This window comes from Bombina bombina, chromosome 4 (genome assembly GCF_027579735.1).
Source record: "Bombina bombina isolate aBomBom1 chromosome 4, aBomBom1.pri, whole genome shotgun sequence".
Taxonomy (NCBI): domain Eukaryota; kingdom Metazoa; phylum Chordata; class Amphibia; order Anura; family Bombinatoridae; genus Bombina; species Bombina bombina.
Genome location: NC_069502.1, coordinates 678313946 through 678336663, shown reverse-complemented (window position 1 = coordinate 678336663; position 22718 = coordinate 678313946). Strand labels below are relative to the sequence as shown.

At 41.9% G+C, this 22718-nt stretch overlaps 1 protein-coding gene across 1 annotated transcript in view; it reads left to right on the top strand.

Moving 5' to 3' along the window:
- Positions 1-22718, top strand: part of LOC128656712 (interleukin-20 receptor subunit alpha) — a 143248-nt gene that overhangs the window by 103885 nt on the left and 16645 nt on the right. Inside the window, exons 5-6 of the mRNA XM_053710817.1 lie at positions 4643-4772; positions 8220-8356. Of these exons, the coding sequence (XP_053566792.1) occupies positions 4643-4772; positions 8220-8356 (267 nt within the window). The remainder of the gene's footprint in view (positions 1-4642; positions 4773-8219; positions 8357-22718) is intronic.

Here is a 22718-nt window from a genome sequence, read left to right as displayed (position 1 = left end):
GGGGAGTAAGCATGGTACTGCATCATCCCCTCCTTCGTCTACACCAGTTTTGCCCATACAGGAGGCCCCTAGTACATCTAGCGCGCCAATACTCCTTACTATGCAACAATTAACGGCTGTAATGGATAATTCTATCAAAAACATTTTGGCCAATATGCCCACTTATCAGCGAAAGCGCGACTGCTCTGTTTTAGAAAATACTGAAGAGCATGAGGACGCTGATGATATTGTTTCTGAAGGGCCCCTACACCAGTCTGAGGGGGCCAGGGAGGTTTTGTCTGAGGGAGAAATTTCAGATTCAGGAAAAATTTCTCAACAAGCTGAACCTGATGTGATTACTTTTAAATTTAAGTTGGAACATCTCCGCGCTCTGCTTAAGGAGGTGTTATCCAAGTTGGATGATTGTGATTATCTGGTCATTCCAGAAACACTATGTAAAATGGACAAGTTCCTAGAGGTCCCGGGGCCCCCCGAAGCTTTTCCTATACTCAAGCGGGTGGCGTACATTGTTAATAAAGAATGGGACAGGCCCGGTGTACCTTTTGTACCTCCCCCCATATTTAAAAAATTGTTTCCTATAGTCGACCCCGGAAAGGACTTATGGCAGACAGTCCCCAAGGTCGAGGGGGCGGTTTCTACTCTAAACAAGCGCACCACTATACCCATAGAAGATAGTTGTGCTTTTCAAGATCCTATGGATATAAAATTAGAAGGTTTGCTAAAAAAGATGTTTGTTCAGCAAGGTTACCTTCTACAACCAATTGCATGCATTGTCCCTGTCACTACAGCCGCGTGTTTCTGGTGCGATGAGCTAGAAAAGGCGATTATTAGTAATTCTTCTTCTTATGAGAAGATTATGGACAGAATTCGTGCTCTTAAATTGGCTAATTCTTTCACCCTAGACGCCACCTTGCAATTGGCTAGGTAAGCGGCGAAAAATTCTGGGTTTGCTATTGTGGCGCGCAGAGCGCTTTGGTTAAAATCTTGGTCAGCGGATGCGTCTTCCAAGATCAAATTGTTTGACATTCCTTTCAAGGGGAAAACTCTGTTTGGCCCTGACTTGAAAGAGTTTATCTCTGATATCACTGGGGGCAAGGGCCACGCCCTTCCTCAGAATAGGTCTTTCAAGGCCAAAAATAAACCTAATTTTCGTCCCTTTCACAGAAACGGACCAGCCCCAAGTGCTACGTCCTCTAAGCAGGAGGGTAATACTTCTCAAGCCAATCCAGCCTGGAGACCAAGGCAAGGCTGGAACAAAGGAAAGCAGGCCAAGAAAACTGCCACTGCTCCCAAGACAGCATGAGATGCGGGCCCCCGATCCGGGACAGGATTTGGTGGGGGGCAGACTCTCTCTCTTCACTCAGGCTTGGGCAAGAGATGTTCTGGATCCTTGGGCGCTAGAAATAGTCTTCCAAGGTTATCTTCTGGAAGTGATTCATCCTGTTCCATTAAAAGAACGAGGGATGGGGTTCTACTCCAATCTGTTCGTAGTTCCCAAAAAAGAGGGAACGTTCAGACCAATCTTAGATCTCAAGATCCTAAACAAGTTTCTCAAGGTTCCATCGTCCAAAATGGAAACCATTCGAACAATCCTTCCATCCAGGAAGGTCAATTCTTGACCACGGTGGATTTAAAGGATGCGTATCTACATATTCCTGTCCACAGGGAACATCATCGGTTCCTAAGGTTCGCATTCCTGGACAAGCATTACTAGTTCGTGGCACTTCCTTTCGGATTAGCCACTGTTCCAAGGATTTTCACAAAGGTACTGGGGTCCCTTCTGGTGGTGCTAAGACCAAGGGGCATTGCTGTAGTACCTTACTTGGACGACATTCTGATTCAAGCGTCGTCCCTTCCTCTAGCAAAGGCTCACACGGACATAGTCCTGGCCTTTCTCAGATCTCACGGAAAAGAGTTCTCTATCTCCGTCGACAAGAGTTCCCTTCTTGGGAACAATAATAGACTCCTTAGAAATGAGGATTTTTCTGACAGAGACCAGAAAAACAAAACTTCTAAACTCTTGTCGGATACTTCCTTCCGTTCCTCTTCCTTCCATAGCGCAGTGCATGGAAGTGATAGGTTTGATGGTAGCGGCAATGGACATAGTTCCTTTTGCGCGCATTCATCTAAGACCATTTCAATTGTGTATGATCAGTCAGTGGAATGGGGACTATACAGACTTGTCTCCGAAGATACAAGTAAATCAGAGGACCAGAGACTCACTCCGTTGGTGGCTGTCCCTGGACAACCTGTCACAAGGGGTGACCTCCCGCAGACCAGAGTGGGTCATTGTCACGACCGACGCCAGTCTGATGGGCTGGGGCGTGGTCTGGGGATCCCTGAAAGCTCAGGGTCTTTGGTCTCGGGAAGAATCTCTTCTACCGATAAATATTCTGGAACTGAGAGCGATATTCAATGCTCTCAAGGCTTGGCCTCAGCTAGCGAGGGCCAAGTTCATACGGTTTCAATCAGACAACATGACGACTGTTGCGTACATCAACCATCAGGGGGGAACAAGGAGTTCCCTGGCGATGGAAGAAGTGACCAAAATCATTCAATGGGCGGAGACTCGCTCCTGCCACCTGTCTGCAATCCACATCCCAGGAGTGGAAACTTGGGAAGCGGATTTTCTGAGTCGTCAGACATTGCATCCGGGGGTGTGGGAACTCCATCCGGAACTCTTTGCCCAAATCACTCAACTGTGGGGCATTCCAGACATGGATCTGATGGCCTCTCGTCAGAACTTCAAGGTTCCTTGCTACGGGTCCAGATCCAGGGATCCCAAGGCGACTCTAGTAGATGCACTAGTAGCACCTTGGACCTTCAACCTAGCTTATGTATTCCCGCCGTTTCCTCTCATCCCCAGGCTGGTAGCCAGGATCAATCAGGAGAGGGCGTAGGTGATCGTGATAGCTCCTGCGTGGCCACGCAGGACTTGGTAGGCAGATCTGGTGAATATGTCATCGGCTCCACCATGGAAGCTACCTTTGAGACGAGACCTTCTTGTTCAAGGTCCGTTCGAACATCCGAATCTGGTCCTACTCCAGCTGACTGCTTGGAGATTGAACGCTTGATCTTATCAAAGCGAGGGTTCTCAGATTCTGTTATTGATACTCTTGTTCAGGCCAGAAAGCCTGTAACTAGAAAAATTTACCACAAAATATGGAAAAAATATATCTGTTGGTGTGAATCTAAAGGATTTCCTTGGGACAAGGTAAAGATTCCTAGGATTCTATCCTTTCTTCAAGAAGGATTGGAGAAAGGATTATCTGCAAGTTCCTTGAAGGGACAGATTTCTGCCTTGTCTGTGTTACTTCACAAAGAGCTGGCAGCTGTGCCAGATGTTCAAGCCTTTGTTCAGGCTCTGGTTAGAATCAAGCCTGTTTACAAACCTTTGACTCCTCCTTGGAGTCTCAACTTAGTTCTTTCAGTTCTTCAGGGGGTTCCGTTTGAACCCTTACATTCCGTTGATATTAAGTTATTATCTTGGAAAGTTTTGTTTTTAGCTGCAATTTCTTCCGCTAGAAGAGTTTCAGAATTATCTGCTCTGCAGTGTTCTCCTCCTTATCTGGTGTTCCATGCAGATATGGTGGTTTTACGTACTAAACCTGGTTTTCTTCCAAAAGTTGTTTCTAACAAAAACATTAACCAGGAGATAGTCGTGCCTTCTTTGTGTCCGAAACCAGTTTCGAAGAAGGAACGTTTGTTGCACAATTTGGATGTTGTTCGCGCTCTAAGATTCTATTTAGATGCTACAAAGGATTTTAGACAAACATCTTCCTTGTTTGTTGTTTATTCTGGTAACAGGAGAGGTCAAAAAAAGCAACTTCTACCTCTCTCTCTTTTTGGATTAAAAGCATCATCAGATTGGCTTACGAGACTGCCGGACGGCAGCCTCCTGAAAGAATCACAGCTCATTTCACTAGGGCTGTGGCTTCCACATGGGCCTTCAAGAACGAGGCTTCTGTTGATCAGATATGTAGGGCAGCGACTTGGTCTTCACTGCACACTTTTACCAAATTTTACAAGTTTGATACTTTTGCTTCTTCTGAGGCTATTTTTTGGGAGAAAGGTTTTGCAAGCCGTGGTGCCTTCCATTTAGGTGACCTGATTTGCTCCCTCCCTTCATCCGTGTCCTAAAGCTTTGGTATTGGTTCCCACAAGTAAGGATGACGCCGTGGACCGGACACACCTATGTTGGAGAAAACAGAATTTATGTTTACCTGATAAATTACTTTCTCCAACGGTGTGTCCGGTCCACGGCCCGCCCTGGTTTTTTAATCAGGTCTGATAATTTATTTTCTTTAACTACAGTCACCACGGTATCATATGGTTTCTCCTATGCAAATATTCCTCCTTAACGTCGGTCGAATGACTGGGGTAGGCGGAGCCTAGGAGGGATCATGTGACCAGCTTTGCTGGGCTCTTTGCCATTTCCTGTTGGGGAAGAGAATATCCCACAAGTAAGGATGACGCCGTGGACCGGACACACCGTTGGAGAAAGTAATTTATCAGGTAAACATAAATTCTGTTTTTTTTTTTTTTTAACAGGAAATTTGTTTTTAAGACTAATTATTTCCTTTAAATCCTGCCCCCACCCTTTTTGCAGCTTATTAAAACATATGCTTGTTTTCTCTTCTAGTGGGTTGTTAAGAGACTGGATGTTAAAGATTTAGACCCAAACACCACGTACTGTGTTAATATAACACTCATTGATCCATCACTGGGTAAATCAAGTGAGTCTGCTGTGACTTGCGAAACCACACCAATAGGTAAGAAGTGTATAAATACATTTGTGGGTTTTAATGTTTTTCTAGATAATAATTGTGTAACAACCAATGGGTAATATCACAGTGGAGATTGTTTGGAAAAAAAAAAAAAATCCCACAGCGTCAGCCTTGTAAATAAGCATGCTTGGTCTTTAGGGTTGAAGGATAGTGTGTGATTTATTTTGTTCACAAGTTTTTTGACATCATCACACTTCCCAATAAACTATTTGTCTCTGCTGGATGAAGGTGATGTACCACTCTGCATTATGGGTGATGTATTGCATGCTTTCATTTACCTCCATCACTTTAGATATTCTTTTACAAAATATTTGGAACTTACAGTATATCTCATCTGATCAGGTGGTGCATTAAGGAACTGTTTGACACGTTTCTAGCGTACTGAAGGAATAAGTGTGCAAACCTAGTGGTAATGGGTTAAATGTGTCCTCTGTGTGAGTTACTGGCAATATGGCACGTTTATCACTGTGTATTAAAGTTGTGAACTGTGGTGGAAATTACAATAATGTGGTGAAATCACAGCTTTGTTTGCCTCACTGGCAATAAGGGGGTTAAATCACTGATCTCTGTGTGCATAACTGCAATATGGAAGTTAAAATCTATCGTTAGGGTGAGGAGCTTAAACACGATTGCAGGAATCCATATTAGAAGTGGCAAGCTGTTTAAATTACCACAAATTAGTTTGCGTAAATACGTGGTAATTTATGCTCACCAAATTTTATATGGGCTTGCATTGAATGCCAATGTTCGCTTGTATTACAAGTTAAAAGTAAATGCAATCGCTCAAACACAATCACATTTAACGCTCAAACTTCTTACGTAACCTTTCAGAGTTTGCTGGAGGAAACATTTGCACTAAACTGCTCAATTAACCCCTAAGCCGCCACACATCGCAAATTACTCCACTACTTTATTAACCCCTAAACCACCACACCCCCATATCACAAACTACCCCACTATGCCATTAACCCCTAAACGACTGCAACCCCCACCGCAAAATATCTGCAAACATCTAAACCCCCTAACCAGCTAAGCTCCCTAACCTAAGGCCCCTTAAGTTACCCCAAAAAACTAACCTTACCTGAGAACAAAACAAAACCTAAGAGTATCTTTAAAAAAAAAAAAAAAAAAAATCTTACCAAAATAAATTACCATGACAGAAAATTAAAAAACATACCATTACAGAAAAAAACTAATTACCAAAAAATAAAAAAAACAGTTATGCCTATTCTAAAACCCCACTTCACAAAAAAAATAAAATATATATATATGTAGAATACAGTAATGTATCATTCTGTTGTGCTGTCTCCTTACTTTGTTCTAATCCATTCTACGGCTTCTATTTCTATTTAATTGGTCCTTAGTTCTGCGAACATTTAAAATGTGAGTTAGTCAGCAGAAATGAGGAGCCATTAATCGTTACACTAATGATTTATTCATAAGGTGGATAAAGATGTCCAGTTTAATTTCTACTGTGCTTTGAAAAGTGCTACTTTAGGACCGTATAGGGCGGTATGTTGCTGATTATGACTCTGAGACCACTAATCACATCATTTTTATACTAGACACTTATAAGGTTTTTGTACAAATTTAAGCTATGAGTGACTGCTGCTCAGATAGCTGGAGTAAAAGCTTACAAACATTTGTTTCCCCCTTTACCAACTGATTTGTCGAAGGCAAGATAATATTTTATGTTTTTGCAAATAGAGTTAGGAACTTTGACGTGTTGCTTCTCATACAGTAGATCTTTATTGGTAAGCTACTGCTGAGGTAAATAATGTCACAGACAAAATGACTCTGGGGTATATTTATCAAGCCTCGTATGGAGCTTGATGCCCCCTTGTTTCCGGCGAGCCTTCAGGCTCGCTGGAAACAGAAGTTATGAAGCAGCGGTCTAAAGACTGCTGCTCCATAACTTGTGCGCCTGCTCTGAGGCCGTGGACAGGTATCAACCCGATCAAATGCGATCGGGTTGATTGACACCCCCTGCTAGCGGCCGTCTTTAGTGGCCTGGAAACAGGGAGAAATAGAGAGGTTTAAAGGTTATAAAGAATATTAATATAATAATGTTGTTTGTGCAAAGCTGGGGAGTGGGTAGTAAAGGCGTTATTTATCTTTATAAACAATAGCAATTCTGGTGTAGACTGTTCCTTTAAATAAATATTTCTATATATATCTGATAATTTTTTTTACAAAATATATAACTATACTGCTCTATCTTTCTATATACAGTATTTATCTATCTATCTATCTATATTAAAAAATGCATAAAACATATTTCCCTATGTAAAGAACATTGAAATGTGAAATATTTATAGTAAGTACACAGTTAAAACCATTAGAAAATATTAATAATAAATAATTATGCTTGTTCATGTTTTCAGGTATTTGACCGCAAAGGGCTCACATGCACATATATATACATATATATATAGACAAAACAGTCAGAGGAGGCTAGATAAATTGTACCTTAATTTGCAGAGGGAACACTCTAAAGTCTCCTCCGGAGCTGTGGCACTGAACAACCGGTGGCCAAGAGAACTCCAGCTGGCAGTAAATAAAAGTAGAAAAAGGTGTTCACCTCCAATATAGCAAAAGGTACGCAAAGTATCTGTAGAGTGAAGGCACTGAACTTATTCGGAAAATGTATAAAACATATCTTTATTGAAATTCATGTTAGAAAGAAACAGTCTAACAGAAAAGACAGTGACCTGGAGTGTAGGTATAAGTGGAGTGTGACGTTAACTGACGCGTTTCACGCCGTTATGTTGATTTCTCAAAGAAAGCATTTGCCGTCGGCATTTAGCAATGTTGAGCGGACATGATTTGCTATAGTGAATTGTGTCCGCTCTACATTTAATAAATCTACCCCATGAAGTCTTTCTGAGGAGAGAAGTGAAGTTGACCACGGGATCTGGCTGCCTCGCTGCCTGGCATTCAGACAAAGAAAATCACAGGAGTTTTGCAAAAGAATATTGAGAAATAGTGCATTGTCTCCCTTTTGTTGGGGATATAGTGATCTATACTAGAGGTCCAGTACATAAGCAAACGAAGAAGAAAGGAGCACCGGATCTATTAAAAGCGTACTTTTATTATTCATTCATTAAAAACTCTGAACTTTCAGCATACAGTTAGAACGGAAAGGAATCCCTCCTAGCTAGACTAAATAATGGCTGACGCGTTTCGGCTTGCGCCATATTCTAAGCCCCAGAGGTCCAGTACCACCAGGTGCTTAAATCCAGAGACTCTTGGTCAAATGTGGCAGTCATGTTAATAATTTGTTTTAAAACAATTTCAATACATAGGTGCAGTGTTAGTTTATTGTTGCTATAAATATGCAATATTTTTTTGTCAGTTCATTTGTCTCTATGGAAAATCCATTTTCACACATTACTGTGCAATAAAAATATTTTTGTTTTTTTTTCTTTTTAGATCGCACCTCAGATGAAGTTGTTAAAATGTTGTTCATTGTTACTTCACTTATTATGACAATCATTTTAATATTAGTTATAATATGTGTTGTTTATAACTATATTCATGTTAGCAAGCTGAAGTATCCTCAAAATCTGGTAAGTATTAAAGAAGCCTTTTCTTATGTATTGTGCTTTTTAATATTTTATTTTGCTGTATAAATTATGCTCTTATTTTTGTTAAAAATGACATATATCTTGGTCAGTTAGTCAGATTTGCAAAGCTTATTTTTTTGTAACTCTGAAATGACAAGCACTTTTTTTTTATTTTAAACCTTTTATTTTATGAAACTATATTAACCTAAAAGGACGTTGTATGCAGGATTTTTTTACTTCCCACCAAAATTGGGAATATAATTCTTGATTAATAGTTCTTCGTTGGAGGAAATAAAATGCGCCCAGAATAAAGAAAGCTTGTTTCTCGTCCATCCAGTTTTACAACTTGTCCCTATCAGCCAAAAAGAGTTAATGTTGCACTATGCAACATGTATTAACTGATTGTTTCATTTTATGAAGGTTTACTTCAACTTTTTGAAGCAAAATATTTTAATATAGTTAAATAATATTGTTGTGACCCTTAAAGAATGTATTTTTCTCCAACATTGGTGTGTCCGGTCCACGGCGTCATCCTTACTTGTGGGATATTCTCTTCCCCAACAGGAAATGGCAAAGAGTCCCAGCAAAGCTGGTCACATGATCCCTCCTAGGCTCCGCCCACCCCAGTCATTCTCTTTGCCGTTGTACAGGCAACATCTCCAAGGAGATGGTTAAGAGTTTTTTGGTGTTTAAATGTAGTTTTATTCTTCTATCAAGTGTTTGTTATTTTAAAATAGTGCTGGTATGTACTATTTACTCTGAAACAGAAAAGGATGAAGATTTCTGTTTGTAAGAGGAAGATGATTTTAGCAGACAGTAACTAAAATCGATTGCTGTTTCCACACAGGACTGTTGAGATGAAGTAACTTCAGTTGGGGGAAACAGTTAGCAGACTTTTCTGCTTAAGGTATGACTGGCCATATTTCTAACAAGACCATGTAATGCTGGAAGGCTGTCATTTCCCCTCATGGGGACCGGTAAGCCATTTTCTTAGTTTAACATAAAAGAATAAAGGGCTTCAAAAAGGGCTTAAAAACTGGTAGACATTTTTCTGGGCTAAAACGATTGCTTTACTAGGCATATTATACAGATTCTAACTAATTATTGGTGTTATAATCTTGGGGAAACGTTTAGGAAAACGGCAGGCACTGTGTTGGACACCTTTTTCAGATGGGGGCCTTTCTAGTTATAGACAGAGCCTCATTTTCGCGCCAATAATGCGCAGTTGTTTTTGGAGAGCAAGGCATGCAGATGCATGTGTCAGGAGCTAAGAATCACTGAAAAAGCTTATAGAAGGTGTCTTGTGGTATCGTATTCCCCTCTGGGCTTGGTTGGGTCTCAGCAAAGCATATTGCTGGGACTGTATAGGGGTTAAATGTAAAAACGGCTCCGGTTCCGTTAATTTAAGGGTTAAAGCTCTGAAATTTGGTGTGGAATACTTTTAAAGGGATAGTAAACCTAAAAAATATTTTCAGCTCATTCAAAACTTCTTTTTATAATAAAGCCATTTGTAATTGGGACCTTTGTACAGTTTTCTTTCTATTTCTTGAAATTTTAATTGAAAAATTAATTTTGCGCCAAACCCATTTTCTACTTGCAATTATGCAGCCTGATACGATGTTCTACCTAGGTAGAAACATCATGGCGGCCCGCATGCGCAATTAAACTATTTACATTGATAACACATGCGCAGACTCGCCCCTCTGTCTCCAGCACCGCTTTCAGCAGTCTACTGAGAGGAGACGGGAACACAAGTTACTAGTATGCTAGAGCGGAATCTCTAACCACCTGACAGATTTGTTTCACAGTATCTCAGAAACTGGCCGGCATCAACAGTGTATATGTTAAGATTCTTCCCTGTTTGTGATGAAGTTTATCTGTGCTTCTGACATTTACAGCACGAGTATGCGAGTATGAGCGCTCTGTTTATTTACACTGTCGGACTCATCTCCCCCTCCCTCTTGTTGTGTTTGCTTTCATGTGGAATTGGAGCCCTCTCTAATCAATCAAACACAGCAAGGGAGAGGGGGAGATAAGCCGGACAGTTTAAATAAACAGAGCTTTCACACTGCTGCTGTATTTAAAGTCTGAAGCAAAGATGTACTAAATCACAAGCAGGCAAGAATTCTAGTATAAACGCAACGCTGCTTTCGTTATTGCAGGGATGAACTGGGACAAAGTCATGCACAGCTAGTCTCAGCTAAAGTTACTTTACTATTCCCTGTCTCCTCTGATTTGTCTGTGTGAAGCTCAAGCTGCCCCTCCAATACTGATGAATAGGCTGTGAACAGCTGTACGTTAACATCGAGACTGCGCATGCGATGTTGACTGAAGGCAATATTAAAATTAAGGGATCCAGCCGCTTCACCATTGGATGGGGGGCGGATGCTGTATTTACATGAGCTTTCACACTGCTGCTGTATTTAAAGTCTGAAGCAAAGATGTACTAAATCACAAGCAGGCAAGAATTCTAGTATAAACGCAACGCTGCTTTCGTTATTGCAGGGATGAACTGGGACAAAGTCATGCACAGCTAGTCTCAGCTAAAGTTACTTTACTATTCCCTGTCTCCTCTGATTTGTCTGTGTGAAGCTCAAGCTGCCCCTCCAATACTGATGAATAGGCTGTGAACAGCTGTACGTTAACATCGAGACTGCGCATGCGATGTTGACTGAAGGCAATATTAAAATTAAGGGATCCAGCCGCTTCACCATTGGATGGGGGGCGGATGCTGTATTTACATGAGCCATGCCTCATTTTATGGGCGGTCATTACTGCTCATTTCATAATAGTTTAATGCTAAAAATAAGGTATGTGAAAGCTTATTTTTTTTAAAAAAACTGTTTAATTTAATTGCATTTATATTAGTCATTATAATAATATAGTTTAATTAGCGTCAAATGGGAATCATTTCTTACCCTTTAATGCTTTAAGACACTGTGGTGAAATTTTGGTGAATTTTGAACAATTCCTTCATACTTTTTCACATATTCAGTAATAAAGTGTTTTCAGTTTGAAATTTAAAGTGACAGTAACGGTTTTATTTTAAAAAGTTTTTTGTGCTTTGTTGACAAGTTTAAGCCTGTTTAACATGTCTGTACCATCAGATAAGCTATGTTCTATATGTATGAAAGCAAATGTGTCTCCCCATTTAAATTTATGTGATAATTGTGCCATAGTGTCCAAACAAAGTAAGGACAGTAATGCCACAGATAATGATATTGCCCAAGATGATTCCTCAAGTGAAGGGAGTAAACATGATACTACATCTCCTACTGTGTCTACACCAGTTATGCCCACACAGGAGGCCCCTAGTACATCTAGTGTGCCAATACTTATTACCATGCAACAATTAACGGCTGTAATGGATAACTCCATAGCAAATCTTTTATCCAAAATGCCTACTTATCAGAGAAAGCGCGATTGCTCTGTTTTAAACACTGAAGAGCAAGAGGACGCTGATGATAACTGTTCTGACATACCCTCACACCAATCTCAAGGGGCCATGAGGGAGGTTTTGTCTGATGGAGAAATTTCAGATTCAGGAAAAATTTCTCATCAAGCTGAACCTGATGTTGTGACATTTAAATTTAAATTAGAACATCTCCGTGCACTGCTTAAGGAGGTGTTATCTACTCTGGATGATTGTGACAATTTGGTCATTCCAGAGAAATTATGTAAGATGGACAAGTTCCTAGAGGTTCCGGTGCCCCCCGACGCTTTTCCTATACCCAAGCGGGTGGCGGACATAGTAAATAAGGAGTGGGAGAGGCCTGGCATACCTTTTGTTCCCCCCCCTATATTTAAGAAATTATTTCCTATAGTCGACCCCAGAAAGGACTTATGGCAGACAGTCCCCAAGGTCGAGGGGGCGGTTTCTACTCTAAACAAACGCACTACTATTCCTATCGAAGATAGTTGTGCTTTTAAAGATCCTATGGATAAGAAATTAGAGGGTTTGCTTAAAAAGATTTTTGTACAGCAAGGTTACCTTCTACAACCAATTTCATGCATTGTTCCTGTCACTACGGCAGCGTGTTTCTGGTTCGAGGAATTAGAAAAATCGCTCAGTAAAGAATCTTCGTATGAGGAGGTTATGGACAGAGTTCAAGCACTTAAATTGGCTAACTCTTTTGTTTTAGATGCCGCTTTGCAATTAGCTAGATTAGCGGCGAAAAATTCAGGGTTTGCTATTGTGGCGCGCAGAGCGCTTTGGCTAAAGTCTTGGTCAGCGGATGTGTCTTCCAAGACAAAATTGCTTAACATTCCTTTCAAAGGTAAAACATTATTTGGACCTGATTTGAAAGAGATTATTTCAGACATCACTGGGGGAAAGGGCCACGCCCTCCCACAGGATAGGTCTTTTAAGGCTAAAAATAAGCCTAATTTTCGTCCCTTTCGCAGAAACGGACCAGTCTCTAATTCTGTATCCTCTAAGCAAGAGGGTAATTCTTCACAACCCAAACCAGCCTGGAAACCAATGCAAGGCTGGAGCAAGGGTAAGCAGGCCAAGAAGCCTATCACTGCTACCAAAACAGCATGAAGGGATAGCCCCCGATCCGGGACCGGATCTAGTGGGGGGCAGACTTTCTCTCTTTGCTCAGGCTTGGGCAAGAGATGTTCAGGATCCTTGGGCGCTAGAAATAGTTTCTCAAGGTTATCTCCTGGAATTCAGGGAACTACCCCCAAGGGGAAGGTTCCACAGGTCTCAATTATCTTCAAACCAAATAAAGAGACAGGCATTCTTACATTGTGTAGAAGACCTGTTAAAGATGGGAGTGATACATCCAGTTCCAATAAGAGAACAAGGAATGGGTTTTTATTCCAATCTGTTCATAGTTCCCAAAAAAGAGGGAACATTCAGACCAATTTTGGATCTAAAGATCCTAAACAAATTTCTCAGGGTACCATCGTTCAAAATGGAAACTATTCGAACGATCCTACCTACTATCCAGGAAAATCAATTTATGACTACCGTGGATTTAAAGGATGCGTACCTACATATTCCTATCCACAAGGAACATCATCAGTTCCTAAGGTTCGCTTTTCTGGACAAGCATTACCAGTTTGTGGCACTTCCATTCGGATTAGCCACTGCTCCAAGGATTTTCACAAAGGTACTAGGGTCTCTTCTAGCGGTTCTAAGACCAAGGGGCATTGCAGTAGTACCTTACTTGGACGACATCCTGATTCAAGCGTCGTCCCTGTCAAAAGCAAAGGCTCATACGGACATCATCCTAGCCTTTCTCAGATCTCACGGATGGAAGGTGAACAAAGAAAAAAGTTCTCTGTCCCCGTCAACAAGAGTTCCCTTCTTGGGAACGATAATAGATTCCTTAGAAATGAGGATTTTTCTGACAGAGGTCAGAAAATCAAAACTTCTAAGCTCTTGTCAAGTACTTCATTCTGTTCCTCGTCCTTCCATAGCGCAGTGCATGGAAGTAATAGGATTGATGGTTGCAACAATGGACATAGTTCCTTTTGCACGAATTCATCTAAGACCATTACAACTGTGCATGCTCAGACAGTGGAATGGGGATTATACAGACTTGTCTCCGACGATTCAAGTAGATCAAAAGACCAGAGATTCACTCCGTTGGTGGCTGACCCTGGACAATCTGTCACAGGGAATGAGCTTCCGCAGACCAGAGTGGGTCATTGTCACGACCGACGCCAGCCTAGTGGGCTGGGGCGCGGTCTGGGAATCCCTGAAAGCTCAGGGTCTATGGTCTCGGGAAGAGTCTCTGCTCCCGATAAACATTCTGGAACTGAGAGCGATATTCAATGCTCTCAGAGCTTGGCCTCAACTAGCAAAGGCCAAATTCATAAGGTTTCAGTCAGACAACATGACGACCGTTGCATATATCAATCATCAGGGGGGAACAAGGAGTTCCCTGGCGATGAAAGAAGTGACCAAGATAATTCAATGGGCGGAGGATCACTCCTGCCACTTGTCTGCGATCCACATCCCAGGAGTGGAAAATTGGGAAGCGGATTTTCTGAGTCGTCAGACATTCCATCCGGGGGAGTGGGAACTCCATCCGGAAATCTTTGCCCAGATAACTCAATTATGGGGCATTCCAGACATGGATCTGATGGCGTCTCGTCAGAACTTCAAGGTTCCTTGCTACGGGTCCAGATCCAGGGATCCCAAGGCGACCCTAGTAGATGCACTAGTAGCACCTTGGACCTTCAGCCTAGCTTATGTATTCCCACCGTTTCCTCTCATCCCCAGGCTGGTAGCCAGGATCAATCAGGAGAGGGCCTCGGTGAACTTGATAGCTCCTGCGTGGCCACGCAGGACTTGGTATGCAGACCTGGTGAATATGTCATCGGCTCCACCATGGAAGCTACCTTTGAGACAGGACCTCCTTGTTCAGGGTCCATTCGAACATCCGAATCTGGTTTCCCTCCAACTGACGGCTTGGAGATTGAAAGCTTGATTTTATCAAAGCGTGGGTTTTCAGATTCTGTAATAGATACTCTGATTCAGGCTAGAAAGCCTGTAACTAGAAAAATTTACCATAAAATATGGAAAAAATATATCTGTTGGTGTGAATCTAAAGGATTCCCATGGAACAAGATAACAATTCCTAAGATTCTATCCTTTCTACAAGAAGGTTTGGAGAAAGGATTATCTACTAGTTCTCTGAAGGGACAGATCTCTGCTTTATCTGTTTTACTTCACAAAAGACTGGCAGTTGTGCCAGATGTTCAAGCATTTGTTCAGGCTCTGGTTAGGATCAAGCCTGTTTACAGACCTTTGACTCCTCCCTGGAGTCTAAATCTAGTTCTTTCAGTTCTTCAAGGGGTTCCGTTTAAACCCTTACATTCCGTAGATATTAAGTTATTATCTTGGAAAGTTTTGTTTTTGGTTGCAATTTCTTCTGCTAGAAGAGTTTCAGAGTTATCTGCTCTGCAGTGTTCTCCGCCCTATCTGGTGTTCCATGCAGATAAGGTGGTTTTGCATACTAAGCCTGGTTTTCTTCCGAAAGTTGTTTCCAACAAAAATATTAACCAGGAGATAGTTGTACCTTCTTTGTGTCCGAATCCAGTTTCAAAGAAGGAACGTTTGTTACACAATTTGGATGTAGTCCGTGCTCTAAAATTCTATTTAGAGGCTACTAAAGATTTCAGAAAAACATCTTCCTTGTTTGTTGTTTATTCTGGTAAAAGGAGAGGTCAAAAAGCGACTTCTACCTCTCTTTCCTTTTGGCTTAAAAGCATTATCCGATTGGCTTATGAGACTGCCGGACGGCAGCCTCCTGAAAAAATCACAGCTCACTCCACTAGGGCTGTGGCTTCCACATGGGCATTCAAGAACGAGGCTTCTGTTGACCAGATATGTAAGGCAGCGACTTGGTCTTCACTGCACACTTTTGCCAAATTTTACAAATTTGATACTTTTGCTTCTTCGGAGGCTATTTTTGGGAGAAAGGTTTTGCAAGCCGTGGTGCCTTCCATTTAGGTGACCTGATTTGCTCCCTCCCTTCATCCGTGTCCTAAAGCTTTGGTATTGGTTCCCACAAGTAAGGATGACGCCATGGACCGGACACACCAATGTTGGAGAAAACAGAATTTATGCTTACCTGATAAATTACTTTCTCCAACGGTGTGTCCGGTCCACGGCCCGCCCTGGTTTTTTAATCAGGTCTGATATATTATTTTCTCTAACTACAGTCACCACGGTATCATATGGTTTCTCCTATATATATTTCCTCCTGTCCGTCGGTCGAATGACTGGGGTGGGCGGAGCCTAGGAGGGATCATGTGACCAGCTTTGCTGGGACTCTTTGCCATTTCCTGTTGGGGAAGAGAATATCCCACAAGTAAGGATGACGCCGTGGACCGGACACACCGTTGGAGAAAGTAATTTATCAGGTAAGCATAAATTCTGTTTTCATGAAAGAGCACAGAATTATCATAGCCACCACTAGAACAAAAAACTTGCCCACTTTGCCCTGGCCCGTATCGTGCTGATGCTGCCATACCTGAAGCGGGCTATTCCTCCTTTCAGCAAGCCAAGAAAGAAAACCTCATTGTTGCTATAGAGTTGAATGCTATATTAAAGTGAATGTAAAGTTTCATGAATGAGTGCCTGTTTTTTAAAAATACTATTAAAAACAGGGGCACTTTCATTCATGAAACTTTACATTGCAGTATATTTTTACAAATACTTATGGCAATGACTAAACCGGCTTCCTCCAATCACGCCGTGGCCTCACGAGATGGACGCTCCGGGGTGCACTCCATGATTGGAGGAGTGGGTTTCGTCATTGCTGACGTAAGAACATAGGAGCTGTGGGCAGGGGAACGCTGATCTGGCTTTGCTGATAAAAACAGGTAAGTATTTTAAAAATACGCTGCAATGTAAAGTTTCATGAATGAAAGTGCCCCTGTTTTTAATAGTATTTCTCCAACATAGGTGTGTCCGGTCCACGGCGTCATCCTTACTTGTGGGATATTCTCTTCCCCAACAGGAAATGGCAAAGAGCCCAGCAAAGCTGGTCACATAATCCCCCCTAGGCTCCGCCTTCCCCAGTCATTCTCTTTGCCGTTGTACAGGCAACATCTCCACGGAGATGGCTTAGAGTTTTTTGGTGTTTAAATAATTCTATTAAAAACATTTTAGCCAAAATGCCCACTTATCAGCGAAAGCGCGACTGCTCTGTTTTAGATACTGTAGAGCATGAGGGCGCAGATGATAATGGTTCTGACATGCCCTTACACCAGTCTGAAGGGGCTAGGGAGGTTTTGTCTGAGGGAGAAATTTCAGATTCAGGAAAAATTTCTCAACAAGCTGAACCTGATGTTATTACGTTTAAATTTAAATTGGAACATCTCTGCGCTCTGCTTAAGGAGGTGCTATCTACTCTGGATGATTGTGACAATTTGGTCGTTCCAGAGAAATTATGTAAGATGGACAAGTTCCTAGAGGTCCCGGTGCCCCCCGAAGCTTTTCCTATACCCAAGCGGGTGGCGGATATTGTAAACAAAGAATGGGAAAGGCCCGGCATACCTTTTGTCCCTCCCCCTATATTTAAGAAATTGTTTCCTATAGTCGACCCCAGAAAGGACTTATGGCAGACAGTCCCTAAGGTCGAGGGGGCGGTCTCTACTTTAAACAAACGCACCACTATCCCTATAGAAGATAGTTGTGCTTTCAAAGATCCTATGGATAAAAAGTTAGAAGGTTTGCTTAAAAAAATGTTTGTTCAGCAAGGTTACCTTCTACAGCCAATTTCATGCATTGTTCCTGTTACTACAGCAGCGTCTTTCTGGTTTGATGAACTAGAAAAGTCGCTAGATAAAGATACCTCTTATGAGGAGATTATGGACAGAATTCGTGCTCTTAAATTGGCTAATTCTTTTACTCTAGACGCTACCCTGCAATTAGCTAGATTAGCGGCGAAAAATTCAGGGTTTGCTATTGTGGCGCGCAGAGCGCTTTGGCTAAAGTCTTGGTCAGCGGATGCGTCATCCAAGAACAAATTGCTTAATATTCCTTTCAAGGGGAAAACGCTGTTTGGCCCTGACTTGAAAGAGATTATTTCAGATATCACTGGGGGAAAGGGCCATGCCCTTCCTCAGGATAGGTCTTTCAAGGCTAAAAATAAGCCTAATTTTCGTCCCTTTCGTAGAAACGGACCAGCCTCAAGTTCTACACCCTCTAAGCAAGAGGGTAATACGTCTCAAGCCAAGCCAGCCTGGAGGCCAATGCAAGGCTGGAACAAAGGTAAGCAGGCCAAGAAACCTGCTACTGCTACAAAGACAGCATGAGATGTTGGCCCCCGATCCGGGACCGGATCTGGTGGGGGGCAGACTTTCTCTCTTCGCTCAGGCATGGGCAAGAGATGTTCTGGATCCTTGGGCCCTAGAAATAGTCTCCCAAGGTTATCTTCTGGAATTCAAGGAGTTACCCCCAAGGGGAAGATTCCACAGGTCTCAATTGTCTTCAGACCACATAAAAAAACAGGCATTCTTACATTGTGTAGAAGACCTGTTAAAAATGGGAGTGATTCATCCTGTTCCATTAAAGGAACAAGGGATGGGATTCTACTCCAATCTGTTCATAGTTCCCAAAAAAGAGGGAACATTCAGACCAATCTTGGATCTCAAGATCTTAAACAAATTTCTCAGGGTTCCATCGTTCAAGATGGAAACCATTCGAACAATTCTTCCTACCATCCAGGAAGGTCAATTCATGACCACGGTGGATTTAAAGGATGCGTATCTACATATTCCTATCCACAAGGAACATCATCAGTTCCTAAGGTTCGCCTTTCTGGACAAACATTACCAGTTCGTGGCACTTCCATTCGGATTAGCCACTGCCCCAAGAATTTTCACAAAGGTACTAGGGTCCCTTCTAGCGGTGCTAAGACCGAGGGGCATTGCAGTAGTACCTTACTTGGACGACATTCTGATTCAAGCGTCGTCCCTGCCACAAGCAAAGGCTCATACGGACATTGTCCTAGCCTTTCTCAGATCTCACGGGTGGAAAGTGAACGTAGAGAAAAGTTCTCTATCTCCGTCAACAAGAGTCCCCTTCTTGGGAACAATAATAGACTCCTTAGAAATGAAGATTTTTCTGACAGAAGCCAGAAAATCAAAACTTCTAAACTCTTGTCAAGTACTTCATTCTGTTCTTCTTCCTTCCATAGCGCAGTGCATGGAAGTAATAGGTTTGATGGTTGCGGCAATGGACATAGTTCCTTTTGCGCGAATTCATCTAAGACCATTACAACTGTGCATGCTCAGACAGTGGAATGGGGATTATACAGACTTGTCTCCAACGATACAAGTAGATCAGAGGACCAGAGATACACTCCGTTGGTGGCTGACCCTGGACAACCTGTCACAAGGGATGAGCTTCCGCAGACCAGAGTGGGTCATTGTCACGACCGACGCCAGTCTGGTGGGCTGGGGCGCGGTCTGGGAACCCCTGAAAGCTCAGGGTCTTTGGTCTCGGGAAGAATCTCTTCTACCGATAAACATTCTGGAACTGAGAGCGATATTCAATGCTCTCAAGGCTTGGCCTCAGCTAGCAAAGGCCAAATTCATAAGGTTTCAATCAGACAACATGACGACTGTTGCATATATCAACCATCAGGGGGGAACAAGGAGTTCCCTGGCGATGGTAGAAGTGACCAAAATAATTCAATGGGCGGAGACTCGCTCCTGCCACTTGTCTGCAATCCACATCCCAGGAGTAGAAAATTGGGAAGCGGATTTTCTGAGTCGTCAGACATTTCATCCGGGGGAGTGGGAACTCCATCCGGAAATCTTTGCCCAAATAACTCAATTATGGGGCATCCCAGACATGGATCTGATGGCGTCTCGCCAGAACTTCAAGGTTCCTTACTACGGGTCCAGATCCAGGGATCCCAAGGCGGCTCTAGTGGATGCACTAGTAGCACCTTGGACCTTCAACCTAGCTTATGTGTTCCCACCGTTTCCTCTCATTCCCAGGCTGGTAGCCAGGATCAAACAGGAGAGGGTATCGGTGATCTTGATAGCTCCTGCGTGGCCACGCAGGACTTGGTATGCAGACCTGGTGAATATGTCATCGGCTCCACCATGGAAGCTACCTCTGAGACAGGACCTTCTTGTTCAAGGTCCGTTCGAACATCCGAATCTGGCCTCACTCCAACTGACTGCTTGGAGATTGAACGATTGATTTTATCAAAGCGAGGGTTCTCAGATTCTGTCATTGATACTCTTGTTCAGGCTAGAAAGCCTGTAACTAGAAAAATCTACCATAAAATATGGAAAAGATATATCTGTTGGTGTGAATCTAAAGGATTCCCATGGAACAAGATAAAAATTCCTAGGATTCTATCCTTTCTTCAAGAAGGTTTGGAGAAAGGATTATCTGCAAGTTCTTTGAAGGGACAGATTTCTGCTTTATCTGTTTTACTTCACAAAAAGCTGGCGGCTGTGCCAGACGTTCAAGCTTTTGTTCAGGCTTTGGTTAGAATCAAGCCTGTTTACAAAAATTTGACTCCTCCCTGGAGTCTCAATCTAGTTCTTTCAGTTCTTCAGGGGATTCCGTTTGAACCCCTACATTCCGTTGATATAAAGTTATTATCTTGGAAAGTTTTGTTTTTGGTTGCAATTTCTTCTGCAAGAAGAGTTTCAGAGTTATCTGCTCTGCAGTGTTCTCCTCCATATCTGGTGTTCCATGCAGATAAGGTGGTTTTGCGTACTAAACCTGGTTTTCTTCCGAAGGTTGTTTCTAACAAAAATATTAACCAGGAGATAGTTGTGCCTTCTTTGTGTCCTAATCCAGTTTCAAAGAAGGAACGTTTGTTGCACAACTTGGATGTAGTTCGTGCTCTCAAATTTTACTTAGCAGCTACTAAGGATTTCAGACAAACATCTTCTTTGTTTGTTGTTTATTCTGGTAAAAGGAGAGGTCAAAAAGCAACTTCTACCTCTCTCTCTTTCTGGCTTAAAAGCATTATCCGATTGGCTTATGAGACTGCCGGACGGCAGCCTCCTGAAAGAATCACAGCTCACTCCACTAGGGCTGTGGCTTCCACATGGGCCTTCAAGAACGAGGCTTCTGTTGATCAGATATGTAAGGCAGCGACTTGGTCTTCACTGCACACTTTTACCAAATTCTACAAATTTGATACTTTTGCTTCATCTGAGGCTATTTTTGGGAGAAAGGTTTTGCAAGCCGTGGTGCCTTCCATCTAGGCGACCTGATTTGTTCCCTCCCATCATCCGTGTCCTAAAGCTTTGGTATTGGTTCCCACAAGTAAGGATGACGCCGTGGACCGGACACACCTATGTTGGAGAAAACAGAATTTATGCTTACCTGATAAATTACTTTCTCCAACGGTGTGTCCGGTCCACGGCCCGCCCTGGTTTTTAATCAGGTCTGATGATTTATTTTCTCTAACTACAGTCACCACGGTATCATATGATTTCTCCTATGCATATTCCTCCTTTACGTCGGTCGAATGACTGGGGAAGGCGGAGCCTAGGGGGGATCATGTGACCAGCTTTGCTGGGCTCTTTGCCATTTCCTGTTGGGGAAGAGAATATCCCACAAGTAAGGATGACGCCGTGGACCGGACACACCGTTGGAGAAAGTAATTTATCAGGTAAGCATAAATTCTGTTTTTTAAAAAACGAGCACTACTTTATGAAACTATACATTCACTGTAAATAACTATCAGTAGGAGATTTGTCTCAACTCTGTATTATAGTAAATACTAACATAAATAAATATAATGGATACAAACTTATCTTAGTGTAAAAGAAAAAATGGGGACTGGAAAATATGTATGTGAAATAAAATCCTAGCTTATTGCTTTTAAGTAAAAAAAAACCAACATAATGAGGAAGCCAAAAAAATTAATAATAATACAAAAAAACTTTTTTTAAAAACAAACAAACATAAAAATAGATTTTTGGGGAAAAAGCCTTTTTTCAATGATGTAAGGTTCAGTAGTAGCATCTTGTAGGGTAATCTCGCAGACTATATTTATATGATCGCCGGAAAATATACCTTATACTTTGTGATAATCATTTTGAGAGTTGTCCTTGTTTTTATAAATGTATACTGACCCGGAAAAAAAATATCTATTTCTAACCAAGAGGCATAAATTAAGTATTAATTAAATTCAGATACGATGTACAATTAAAAATACTTTACAGTTTACTTATCGAATCAAGTTTTAAGGGACACTAAACACTTACGCACCTCCCTTTAATCATGGGTGCTGCCATTGTGGAACCTAAGTTACACTACAGGTGTGTGAATGAGAGTTGCTGCACATGTGCAAACAGGAATGTAATGAAAGATAAATTTCAACATGGCAGTGCTCCTGACTAGACCTCAATTCTATGCTTATAAAATCTAGCTTTAATGTCCCTTTAAAGGGATAGTAAAGCCAAACTTAAACCTTTATGATTCAGATAGATCATGTAATTTTAAACAACTTTCCAATTTGCTTCTATTATTTGATTTGCTTCATTCTCTTGGTATCCTTTGTTGAACAGCATACTTAGGTATGCTCAGGAGCAGCAATGCACTACTGGGGCTAGCTGCGGATTGATTGTAGCACATATATATATATCTTTTTCTCAAGTATGGCGGCACAGTTTTCTCCAGATTCTGGGGTTTTCCCCAGTCCTTCCTCAGTGGAACCTCAATAAAGAGACAACCATCATAGTGCAATAACTTTTGGAAATGGAATGCACTAAATGGAATATACTCACAAGCAGGAATGTGATGAATCGCATTTTTATTAAAAGACAACCAGAATCTTCCTAGAATCTAAAGAATTCCAGTTTAATAACATGTTAAAAAAGTTCAATACAGGTAAAAAAACTCTACCGGTTTCAGTGG